The sequence below is a fragment of the Mirounga leonina genome, unplaced genomic scaffold (genome assembly GCF_011800145.1).
Source record: "Mirounga leonina isolate KUSES-001 unplaced genomic scaffold, KU_Mleo_1.0 Mir_150, whole genome shotgun sequence".
Lineage (NCBI taxonomy): Eukaryota > Metazoa > Chordata > Mammalia > Carnivora > Phocidae > Mirounga > Mirounga leonina.
The window spans coordinates 4,532,820-4,545,779 of record NW_023270374.1 but is presented as its reverse complement, the minus strand read 5'-3'; the positions used below and the strand labels follow the sequence as shown (position 1 = coordinate 4,545,779).

Genomic DNA, 12,960 nt, shown 5'->3' with positions numbered 1-12,960 from the left:
CTTCACCAATAGCATCAGCCCATGGCTGCCAGGCCAACCCTCTCGAAAACACTGCTTTCAGGAAACCAGCCATAGCTCAGAAATCTGAAAGGTTTATCGCTATTTTCTCATCAGAATTTTATATCGAATTTTATTTCCCATTACAGTTGCCCCTTGAACAACAGGTTTGAACTGCACGGGTCCACTTATATGTGGCTTTCTATCAGTACATATGGTATTGTAAATGTATTTTCTCTTCCTTATGATTTTCTTAATGATTTTTTTTCTTTTCTCTAGCTTACTTTATTGTAAAAATACAGTATATAATACATATGCAAAATGTGTGCTAACCAACTATGTTATCAGTAAGGCTTCAGGTCAACAGTAGGCTATTAGTAGTTAAGTTCGGGGACAGTCAAAAGTTATGTATGGGGGCACCTAGATGGCACAGTCAGTTAAGTGTCCTACTCTTGCTTTCGACTCAGGTCGTGATCTCAGTCTGCTTGAGATTCTCTTTCCCTCTCTCTCTGCCCTCCCACTCATGCATTCTCTTTCTCTCTCTCTTTCTCAGATAAATAAATCTTTAAAAATAAATAAATAAAAGTTATGTATGGAGTTTTGACTGTATTGGGGGGCGGGGGCAGTCCCATAATGCATGTGTTCTTCAGGAGTTATCTATACTATCGTATCACCACCAACAGCAACCCCTATCTGGCCAAATTATCTCCTTGCTGGTCCCCACACCCCTCTTAACCTGGCATTCCCTGTCACCTTTGCCTGTGCCGCTCCTAAGCTTGAAGTGTTATCTCCCCTCTGTCTAAATGCTGCCTGGTCGAGGGTCCTCCTCACCATTCCTAATTGTCTGCCTGCCCACTGGTTCTGAGCTCCCCTTTACATCTCTAAAATTGGCTCACCAGTGGTGGGCTTATCTTCCCCTGCTTAAGAGCAGGTGTTATTGTGGGAATCGAGTGGCGGCAAGATAAAGCCTTTCAGAAAAAATTAGGACCCAGATTTTGCCCAAAAAAAGTATTCATAGGTACTATAAGTGACATAGGCCAGGAGTCTGGGAGGTTTTTGACAGCAGAGCTCAGGAGTGAAGGTCCCAACCCAGGCCTGGCCCACAGGGACTAAGAATCCAAACTCAGAGTCTAGACAAGAGGTCAAGTGCCCAAGAAACCGAGGCACCGACAGTGTGACCCAGAGACTGCAATAGGTCCCAGATCCAGGGGGTCCATTTTTATTTCCTGCCCAGAGTAAAAGCCTGCATCAGAGTAGGGAGATAGCAGGGGAAGAAGGGGGACTGTGCCTGCAGTTGTCTCTCACCCTCCCCTAGGACAGAGCACATCTCCTTTATCCCCATGATATCAGGCACAGGGCTATCAAATGGATCCAGTAACTTAACCAACTATATAAGTAGGTGGGTCATGAGTAATTTGTAAATTAGTAATACTTTGCTAATTAATATATTGCTTTAGGAGTTGCTTCATTTTCATTTGGGGGTATATATCAAACATTTCCAACTGTGATCATCCCTTTAAAGTAGAAATACTGTTTTGTTTTTGATATCCTCTCCAATAGCTTTTTAGAATCATACTTTCCCCCAAATAGACACTTTTTAAAAGGAAATTACTAGCCAATCTCTTTGGAGGCTAATGGTATGATGACAGACCTAACTAGAAACAGTGACCAAATTGTTAGACTCGGCCGGTCCCCCCAGTATCCTGCAAATAAGTAATGAAAGCTAAATCCCTCTTCCCACGCCTTCCTGTTCTTACTAAGAATAAAGAAAATTTTATCATAGTGGGATCTGAATGGAGAAATAATAGTCATTTTTCTGCATTCAGAAATAGAGGACGTAACGTATACTTCAGCCAGCAGTTTCCAATTTCTTAGTAGTGACAATTTAAGTAAATTTCACATGAGTTGTGGAGCTCTAACTTTGTTATGATTGACAATATAAAATTAGCCTTTTCTGCTGTTAAGATTATCTAGCATTCCTATCAGGTGCAATGTGGAATGAGATTGCACAGCTGTAGATTGAACAACATTAAAGTCTTCAAAGGGTTAAAAGTTGCTTCCTCTGATGGACTTAAAACTGCCATATACACACAAACAAGTTTTTCAGACTGCCCCATTTTACATTTTTGTCGAGGGACAGTCTAGTTGCTGCATTTTTATGTCTAGATTATATTACAGATATATTTCAGTAAACCACGAAGAACCACCATAGATTCTAGAAGCGGTCCGTCTGTGCTTAAATAAACATCTCAGGCAGCACCTGTTTTATTTTATAGGCTCTATAATCACAGTGACATTCTGAAAGAAGACCTTGAAGCCTGCGGAACAGCTGTCCTTCACCAGCTTCTGAGACCCTTACCTGGGGGTAACAGCGATGAAAAGCAAGTCAGGTATTAATCACTGCTGGGGTGCAATGGCCGTTCTTGCTCCAAGATACTTCCAAATGTGAAGGGTCACAGAGTTGCAGACCCCTAGCTCACCCGGTCACCACTGGGGTAGATGCTTGTAGTCATCAGTTTAACTTTTTTGCGAACTGTCAATCACAATACATTTACTTCTTCGTGAATGTATTTGTTTCTAACTGTTAATTGGGTATATCCACTCAGTCCCTGCTCATAGCAGTGTTTTAAGGGCTTACTTGGGGAGAGGGAGCACAGGTAGCCTTTGTCTGGCATATTAGCATACCTTGAGAACAACCCAGGATATAATCCAGTATAACCACCTCCTCGAGGAATGAATTCCTCAATGTCCAAGGTCATGCTGGTGACACAGGCCTCCAATCTGTAGGTGTGGTTGCTGGACCAGCAGCATCAACAAGACCTGGGAGCTTGTTAGAAACTCATGTTCTGGGGCGCCTGGGTGGCTCAGTCATTAGCGTCTGCCTTCTGCTCAGGTCATGATTCCAGGGTCCTGGGATCGAGCCCCACATCGGGCTCCCTGCTCTGCGGGCAGCCTGCTTCTCCCTCTCCCACTCCCCCTGCTTGTGTTCCCTCTCTCGCTGTGTCTCTCTCTGTCAAATAAATAAATAAAATTAAAAAAAAAAAAAAGAAACTCGTGTTCTGGGGTGCCTGGGTGGCTCAGTCGGTTAAGCGTCTGCCTTCGGCTCAGGTCATGTATCCAAGGGTCCTGGGATCAAGCCCCGCATTGGGCTCCCTGCTCTGCGGGCAGCCTGCTTCTCCCTCACCCACTCCCCCTGCTTGTGTTCCCTCTCTCGCTGTGTCTCTCTCTGTCAAATAAATAAATAAAATTAAAAAAAAAAAAAAAAAAGAAACTCGTGTTCGGGGGTGCCTGGGTGGCTCAGTCGGTTAAGCGTCTGCCTTCGGCTCAGGTCATGTATCCAAGGGTCCTGGGATCAAGCCCCGCATTGGGCTCCCTGCTCAGTGGGGAGCCTGCTTCTCCCTCTCCATCTGCCTGCCGCTCTGCCTACTTGTGTGCCCTCTGTCTTTCAAATAAATAAATAAAATCTTTTTAAAAAATTAAAAAAAAAAAAAGAAAGAAACACGTATTCTCAGGCCCCACCTCAGACCCCCTGAATCAGGAATCTGGCGATGGGGTGTGGCCATCTGGATTTTAATAAACTCTTAAGGGAACTCTGCTTCTTCAAGTTTGAGAGCCACCATTCCAAAGATATGCCTTAAATGGCCACAAATCTGAGATGAGAGAAAGAGAGAGAGAGTTAATTATTTGCAGGGTGGTTGGCACATATGAACCATACGTAATGCCTGTACATTTTTCCTTAAGTCAGTCAGATCCATTCCATACCCTCTACCCACCTTTTAGGAAATCTGGGTTTCTGTTCATGGCCTCAGAAGTTTTGTGACATTGAGCTACTTGCTGAGTTCATAGAATTACAAATGTGTAATGTGTGTAATGGTTTGTCCAGTAATGTCATCTGGTAGGTGTCTAATTCATGTGGCATAAATGTTGCCAGTGTTCTAGCTTTGATTTGTATTTTGGGGATTGACTGTATTTCCTCTTATAAAAAAAAGTCCTACCATTTACTAGCAGAGAACAGATTATTACTCAGGCCTGGTCAGCAGATAGGTGTCTGTGAAAGCCCATCTGCAAGGACCTTATGTGGCTGAGAGCATGGGAGGGGCTCTTGGGATCTGGTTATCTTACCTCCAACATCATTTTCTCTACCTTTAATGTGCCATGTGTGCTGTTTTATGTTCACTACTTTTCTTTAGAGTAGAATTCAGCTTAAGTCTGATCCCATCAAGGCATGAGAAGTCAGGATGATGGTCACTAAAAGGGCCTTATCACAAAAAAAACTTGGCCAATCAAATGGTTCCATTTCACTGACCACAATGAGCTTCACAAGTCCTAAGTGTGTTTACTTTACCCTTTGCATCTCCACTAGTGATCCCCAAACTATGGGAAATGTTGGAAATGACTGCTAGCCAGTAGCTTTTCAACCTAAAGCAGTAAAGGCAAAAAAATCCTCTTCCATGTATTTATCATGTGAAATAAAAAACAGCAGTCTTAAAATACTCCTTTACAAGGTGGTGGAAGAAGCTGCCTGGGAGGAGTCTTTCTGCACTCTATAGGTCGTTGGGTGCTTGTGTGTCGTGAGGCTCTTTGAGCCATGTTTGTTTCTTTCTCACTGCCTTTTATATCTGTTGATATACTATTCGGCATAAACCACAGTTGTGGCATGTGGTATAGGAAGCATATATGCATTTATGCTTTATAATTTTTATAATTCTCTGTGCAAACTGACTTGTTAGACTAAATGATTCATTGTTTGACTCTCTTAACCTAGGCTGCCAAACTGTGACTGTGGGTGAGAAGATATAATATCTACATCTACTAGACTAACGTTTGTTATAGTTTCTCAACATGCATGATAGAGCATTGATTTCCATTATGAAAGGTTGCATTTTACACGACTATTGATCTACAGTTGTGTATAAATCAGCCTTCCCTAAGAAATGATCCTTCTTTATGACCAACACAAATTTTAAAATTAATATCTGGAGCCTTCAAGACTGTTTGGTTACCACAGTCATTTTTTAAAGCCAGATAAAGAAGTCAGGAATGGTTACTAATGTCAGTGTTATGTTCTGTTACAATTAGAATTATCCCATGTACTGTGACTGGGGAGAGTGTGTAACACACACTGATTGTCACTGCTTCGCTCTCTAGCCTTGGAAAAAGTGCCCAGTGCTTATAGAACCTATGAGAGACAAGTAGTCAGGTCTTTAAATACATGTTCTTTCTGTTTTAACCATGGCATCTGGTTCCCCCCTGCCTTCCTTGCTCTAACCACCCCCTACACCCCTCAACACCTGGTAGTTATTGCTGGGTACTCCCCTAAGTGAAATATTCCTGCCTTCTTGGTGATCTCCCCTGGACCAAACTAGTCAGTTTGATGAACCATTCCAGAAACACAGATTTGGAGAGCATGATTTGCTTTTGTTCCTCAATTGCTAATGATTCTGACGTCATAGAAGTCTGAGCCAGCAGAGTGGGAAGCCTCTAGCAAGTTAAGAACTCCTTAAAGCCTGTTGAATAGAGCCATGTTTGGTGTGGCTAAAGTCCTGCTTGTGCCCCTGACCAAACCATGGCAATCTGTCTCTTTAATCTCATCTGTAGAATAGGATACCTGCCCCATAACCTACTCTAAAAGCTAATGTGAAGACTTCCAAATTCCTGCTCATAAAATGAAGCATTTTAAAAGAAAAAAGAACAAGACCATTACTATCATCGTTACTGATTTTTGTTATATCACAGATTGAGTGTTCAAAGACCTTCATTTGGAAGAAAGGCTTTTTACTAGGTAGAGGACCAAGTCACTATTTTAAACAATTAACTACTAAAATACGATTCATGTCATTGGGGGTACTTGATAAAAAATTTTGTTGATCATTGCCTTTGGGAAAACATATTTTAGGATAAAAACGATTAATTAGTAAGTAATTTTATCTTATATGATGAGCCATCATGAGACTATCATTTTTTTTTCCAGGTGCAGCTAATTAATTGTCTCTCAAATACGGTTTCCCAATTCTGCTCTCAAACTCATGCTGAAAAATTGAGTCAGCTTTATATTGTTTGGATTACAATATGTAAAACCCTCTTTATTTTATTCTGCCTGTATTCAGAATAAAAGCAAGATGTTTATTAATTTTTCTGCATTTAAAACTTTGATCAAATTACCAATCTATTGTAAATCAGTTGTGGTTAGGAAGCACGGGTACATTTGTGTAAAGTGCAGTTTTCTGACTGGAAACCATTCCAAATATATGAAATTAATTATAGATTCGAGTCTCTTCTTTTGTTATATTTTTAGCTAGAGGAGTATATGACGCCAAACTTTGTTTTCTCTCTGTGGCACCGATGTTACAAATCTTCCAATGAAAGTGGACAAAAGAGAAAAAACTTTTTTAAGGCCTTTGTACTGCTTTGCAAATTTTCTGATTTGGTGTATTTATGTAGAACCATGGGCAACACTTCATGCAAAGACAGCCATGGCTCTTGCCCTCCTTGCCCAGTCGATCCTGAAATAAATCTGCAGAAAAGCCTATTTTTGTGCTTTAAGTGTTCGCTTAGCTGTACCGAAGTCACAGATTCTAGATGCTGTAACTCCTTCAGTAGTTCATTTGCTGCTTGGCCCCATGCAAGTCGATTAATGGTTTTGGCCTTTTGTGAAGTTTGTACGGTAATTGTGGGAAACCTTAGCTAGTTCTTCATCCCAGGACCCAAAGGATGGTTATAGTTGGTGGGGATATCAGTAGCCAGAGTCTTGCCTTGGCTTTGCCTCTGCAGAAATCGTGTGTATTAATCACCTGAGAGACTGGTCTCTGATCATTCAATCCATCCCAACTAATTTAATTAATGTAATTCATTCTAATTCTGCTTGTTTTCAAGTTTAATTCAACCTAACTAAACATGCTTTCAGACTAGAAACACAATTGATTTACTCATTATAAGAAATACAACAGCTGAATAGACTAGAATTTGCTCATGTCCTGTGAGTGCATTTTCCCAGTAGGGAAATCTATTGTGAAACTAAATGCAGATGGATGTTCCTTCATGTATATAAGAATCAGAACAAAGGAATTGAGTGGCATTATGACTTCAGTGAAGTCTGGAAGAAACCAACAAATTCAAGTTACTGAAGGGGCTGTCTGCCAAACTAGCCAGAAACTTTGGAATCATTCTGGGAACTTTTTAAAGAAGTTCAAGGATCCCCATGACACATCCTACTTTATGCAAGTCTTGGTTAAGTCAAGCAAAGATTTTAACAATAAAGCTGCATTAAAGAATGTACATATTCTGAATCGTATATAGACTTACTTTTTTCCCCATTTTATTACAAAAATTTCCAAACATGCAGAAAAATATAGGGACTGTACAGTGAGCATCCATCCCTATATCTACCACTCAGATCTACCATTGACATGTTATTACACACCCATATCTGTCTGTCTTTCCATCCTTCCACCCGTCTCTCAATCTCAATCTCTTATTTTGATGCATTTACAAGTAATTACAGACATTAATACATTGGGTTTTTTTAACTTTTTACTTTGAAATTTTAAAAAATTCGCAAAAGCAAATATAACAACATAATGAAATCCCATGATTTATAACCACGATCCACCAATTGTCAACATTTTTTTAGTCTTGTGTTATCTCTTTTTCTCCCCCACACTTTTTTCTTGAGTCATTTAAAACAGATAACATATTTCATTTACAAATACAAATACTTACCTAACAGATAAGCATTTAATACATTACTGTTGGGCGCCTGGGTGGCTCAGATGGTTAAGCGTCTGCCTTCAGCTCAGGTCATGATCCCAGGGTCCTGGGATCGAGTCCCGCATGGGGCTCTCTGCTCCTTGGGAGCCTGCTTCTCCCTCTGCCTCTCTCTTTCTCTGTCTGCCATGAATAAATAAATAAAATCTTTAAAAAAAAATACATTACTGTTTAACAAGATTCATTATCTAATACCTATTCTTTGCCAGTTGGCCTTGATTGTCTCAAAGTCTTTTTACATTTTGTTTGAAAAAGGATCCAAATGATGTTACACATAAACTGGTGGTTTAATCCAGATACAAGATTATACTCCATTATATGTTTAAAAAAAAAAAAGAAGAAGAAGAAGATAGCAGGAGGGGAAGAATGAAGGGGGGGAATCGGAGGGGGAGACGAACCATGAGAGACTATGGACTCTGAAAAGCAAACAGGGTTCTAGAGGGGAGGGAGATGGGGGGATTGGTTAGCCTGGTAATGGGTATTAAGGAGGGCACATACTGCATGGAGCACTGGGTGTTATACGCAAACAATGGATTGTGGATCACTACATCAAAAACTAATGATGTAATGTATGGTGATTAACATAATATAATAATAATAAAAAAAAAGATTATACTCCAGACCAGTTATTTTGGCAAGACAACATCGTAGGTGGTACTGGTCCTTCTGTTACACGTCCACAGGCAGCACGGGATAGCTGGTTGTCCCACTTTTAGTGGTGCTAAGACTGATCTGTAGGTTCAAGCATTGGCACACTGATGCCTTTATTTTTTTTTTATTTTTTATTTTTTTAAAGATTTTATTTATTTATTTGCGAGAGAGAGAATGAGAGACAGAGAGCGTGAGAGGGAGGAGGGTCAGAGGGAGAAGCAGACTCCCTGCCGAGCAGGGAGCCTGATGCGGGACTCGATCCCGGGACTCCAGGATCATGACCTGAGCCGAAGGCAGTCACTTAACCAACTGAGCCACCCAGGCGCCCCCACTGATGCCTTTAGTATGACGTTTACCACTATGTAATTTTCACAAAATTACCATTTCTTGGATGCATTCATTAATTTGGACTTACAGAATGGTGACTCATTCATTCATTTGTTGTGCATTTATTAGTTGGAAGAACTTTGCCCATCAACTTCTTGTTAATCCTGAAATGCATTTTTTTGACCACAAAGGTGGCATAAATGATTCTGTCCCTTTACTTACCAATTATCAGAATGAGTTGTTGCCCTAGCAGCCTCCAAAGGTTTGTTGGCTGGTTGGCTTATATTATTAATTATTGTAAAACACACACAGCAAAAGTTACCATCTTAACCATTTTTTTATTTTTTTATTTTTTTTTTAAGATTTTTGTTTATTTATTTTGAGACAGAGAGAATGAGATACAGAGAGCATGAGAGGGAGGAGGGTCAGAGGGAGAAGCAGACTCCCTGCCGAGCAGGGAGCCCCATGTGGGACTCGATCCCGGGACTCCAGGATCATGACCTGAGCCGAAGGCAGTCGCTTAACCAACTGAGCCACCCAGGCGCCCCTTAACCATTTTTTTAAAGATTTTATTTATTTGAGAGCAAGAGAGAGAAAGAGCATGAGTGGGGGGAGGGGCAGAGGGAGAGGCAGACACCCCCCCCCACCCCCCCCCGCAGTTGAGCAGGGAGCTCTGTGCAGGGCTTGATCCCAGGATGCTGGGATCATGACCTGAGCTGAAGGCAGATGCTTAACTGAGCCACCCAGGCACCCCCCGTCTTAACCATTTTCAAGGATTAAGGATATTCATGTTGTTGGGCACCAGATCCCCAGAACTTTTTCATCTTACAAAACTGAAACTCTACACCCATTAATCAACTCTCCAATTCTCTCTCCCTCCAAGTCCCTGGCAAGCACCATTCTGCTCTGTTTCTATGAATTTGACCATTTTAGGTACCTTATGTAAATCGAATTATCCAGTATTTGCCTTTTTGTAACTAGCTTATTTAACTTAGCATAATGTCCTTAAGATTTATGCATGTTGCAGCATGTGGCAAGACTTGCTTCCTTTTTTAAGGCTTTTTTTTTCTATTTTTAGAAAGGTTTTTATTCTTTTAAAAGCTTCCTTACTTTTTTTGTTATTTATTTTTTAAATGAACTCATGATTTTCATGTATCTGCCGTGTGTCAGTCCATTGCGGTCATTATTCTTTTTGGTGTTCAAAATGTCTCATCTTGGGCCAGTGGGATCCCCTTCATGATAGCCTCTGAGGCCTTTAGACACGACTCAGTAGTCTCTGAGAGCTTCCTCTCTGATACCAAGGTGTTCCACGCTCATCTTGTCTGTCTCCTACCCCAGAGGTATACTACATGCCATAGGCTGGGCATATAATTTAGGCTCACTTTTGAACTCTTTCCTAATATTATCTTAATGCTTTTTAATTACAAGTAGACCATAGTAAGAGTATAACAAGGATGAACAAGTATAACAAGTATAACAAAGAGTAAACAAGGATAAGAGTTGTTGAGAATAAAATGTGATCAGTTTCTTTTAACCACACGTAAGAGGAGCCTGACCATCTATGCTGTGATTTGAAACCATGGCTATGTATTAGAACCACTCTGTGAGCCTTAAAAAAATCCTAACGGCCAGGCCACACCCCAGTCCAGTTTTATTAGATCCTTTAGGAGTGGCACCAGACACCTAGGTTTTGCAAATCTCCCCAGGTGGTTCCAGTAGGCAATCAAAGTTGGGAATGCTCATTTAGCAAGTGAACTCATAACCAAAATAAATTAAAAAAAAAAAAAGATACCTGGACTCTGGAAATTACCTTACTCCCGAATATACTAGGTTCCAGACTTTTCTGGATAAACTGTCCTTTGTTAACTTGATTGTGGCACCTCTAAAAATGAAGGAATCTCCTAGGTAACGCAGTATTGGCAGTCTTTAATGTGTCTCCCCTTTCTGTTTTATAGATCTGAACAAGCACCAGCAGCAGCCTTATTGAGGGCACACTTGGATCAGCATGTTGCCACGTTGCAAGAACATGATAATTCTATCAAAGAAGAGGTAGCTAAGCCATCTGAAGTTTTCCCAGTCAAAAACATGAACCAGACACCAAGGGTCAGTAATATTTATTTTTTAAAAAATAAGTTTCAATTTTATGCAAATGATTATTTGAGGAAATAGTGACATTCTTTACAATGGTTAAAATATTTGAAAAAAAATGTTACATAGTAAGTGAGGTTTTGTGATTTGTTTGCACTTCAGGCCTTTTGCACAGAGTTTTGTGTAGAAATCTCAACTCCCTCCATACAGTTAATTCAGATCCTAGAGGTAACCTATTTAAACATAACAATCACAACATTTTTTAAGGAACTTGGAAGCATCTTGTAGCATTCTGGTTTTCTTTCTCCACTCCATATAAAAATACTGAAAAGTCATAAATGTTAATTCAGCAAATATGTATTGATCCACCTCTGTACACAGGTACTAGCCCAGATACACTGGAGAGAAAGAAAGAAAGAAAAACATGGCATCTCCTTCTGGGGAATGGCATAGTGGGATGTGTGCAATAAGAAAATAGCAAAGGATATGGGCCTTCAGAAGAAGGAGCCAAGCCATTTGGAGGTAGAATGAGGGCAGACTTTACAGGGGAGGGAGTAGAAAGATGTGAGGTGACCCTTAAAAGAGAGACAGAATTTTGACAGGCTAAGAGTGCAGGGGGGTGCATCAGGCAGGCGATGGCAGGGGCAACAGGGAAGGGCTGTTGGGAGCCAAAGAACAGACCCCGGAAGTAGAGCTGAGCTCCGGTCCTCCTGGCTGGAGGGTGGGCTCCAGGCTGGGGGTGGTGGGCGAGAAGGTCCAGGGTGTCATGGGCCCTGTGCTCAGCATCTGTCCAGCCCAAGTAGGGAGTTTGTGTTTGGTTTAGCAGACCCGGAAAGCCCTGAGAGCTTTTTAAGCAAGGAGGCACCCAAGGGAGAGTGTGAAGATGCTGAACAGATGGAGCAGATCCCTAAGGAGAGCAAGGGAGGACCCAGAAGGCCAGGTCTAGAGCGTGCCTAGTATAGTCTTCATGATTCTCTAGAAGGCCATCTATTCAGAGAGCTGGCGCTTCTTCTAAGTTTAATGCCTTATCAGTGTGTCTTATTTCAAAGTGTGTTTTCTCATCTTTACCTGTAATGTAGGGTTTTCTGGCTTTGATCCTTTTTAAGTTTGTATTTGTATCATGTTCAAAGTTCAAGGATTTAACATGTGCCCCTCCTGGAGGCAAGCCTTGCCACCTCAGCACCGAAGTCACACACAACTGTCACTGTGTGGTCAAGTCTCTGCCATCACTCCCTTCCCCAAGCCTTTCAAAACACCTTCAGTGCTTCCCAAGCCCCCCTTCCTTGCCTCTTTAATTAAAAAGAGGAGAAAGATTATTTTAACATTTCAAACATATACACATAGAATGATGTAATGAACAATCCCATGCCTGCCCAAGTTCATGTGTGTTGTTACCATTGCACCAGATTTGTTTCAGACTTCACCTTCTGCTTCCTTCTCCCCCCGACCCTGCCATCACCCTACCCCTCCTCACCCTCCTCTTACCTGCTTCCTTCAGAAATCACCTATTGCAGTTATAGATACAGCCCCCATGTGCCTCTCACGGATCCAGTTTCTCTTTTCACAGATAACCTGGAATGTATCCTTCTCACACACATTTGCATTTTACTGCATTTTATGTGATTCAATAAATAACGGTATTCTTTAGGAAAAACAGAACCTATGTTTCTTAGGTCCATTCCATATCTGTTGATAAATGTAGTTCTTAAGAAGGATTTTGTTCTCAGGTTTTGTTGTCCATTTTATTCAGTACTATTTTATAACAACACTGTTTCCCATTCATTCCATTCACTGCAAGTACTTCGCATCTCAACCACATCAAGGGTGAAAGATCTACTGCCCTTTCCTATCTAATCATCTTGTTATTTAACTTGTTTATAGTAGAACATATATTCCAAGTTCCAGATTACCAATTCACTCATAATTTTTCAAATAATAACTCCAGTATTAATGGGAAGAGGGCTGCCTGATTAAGAACTTAGGAATCAAATTATATTCTGCCTCCCCTAGTAGGCTTTTTGTTCCTTTTTAAATCATCATGATCTCATCTTCGTAACAATCATAAAAGCTACCAACAAATTAATGACGAAGTCTGTCCTTAAAAGTAGAAGTAAGTGGGCAGTTTCTGTTAGT

General features: G+C 40.9%; 1 protein-coding gene across 2 annotated transcripts in view; it reads left to right on the top strand.

Moving 5' to 3' along the window:
• The window catches only part of KIZ (kizuna centrosomal protein), a 130,225-nt gene that overhangs the window by 79,979 nt on the left and 37,286 nt on the right, over nt 1-12,960 (top strand). Inside the window, exons 3-4 of one of the 2 annotated variants that reach the window (XM_035005749.1) lie at nt 2,274-2,387; nt 10,695-10,842. In XM_035005749.1, coding sequence (XP_034861640.1) covers nt 2,274-2,387; nt 10,695-10,842 — 262 coding nt within the window. The remainder of the gene's footprint in view (nt 1-2,273; nt 2,388-10,694; nt 10,843-12,960) is intronic. The other variant, XM_035005748.1, reaches the window with a different exon arrangement.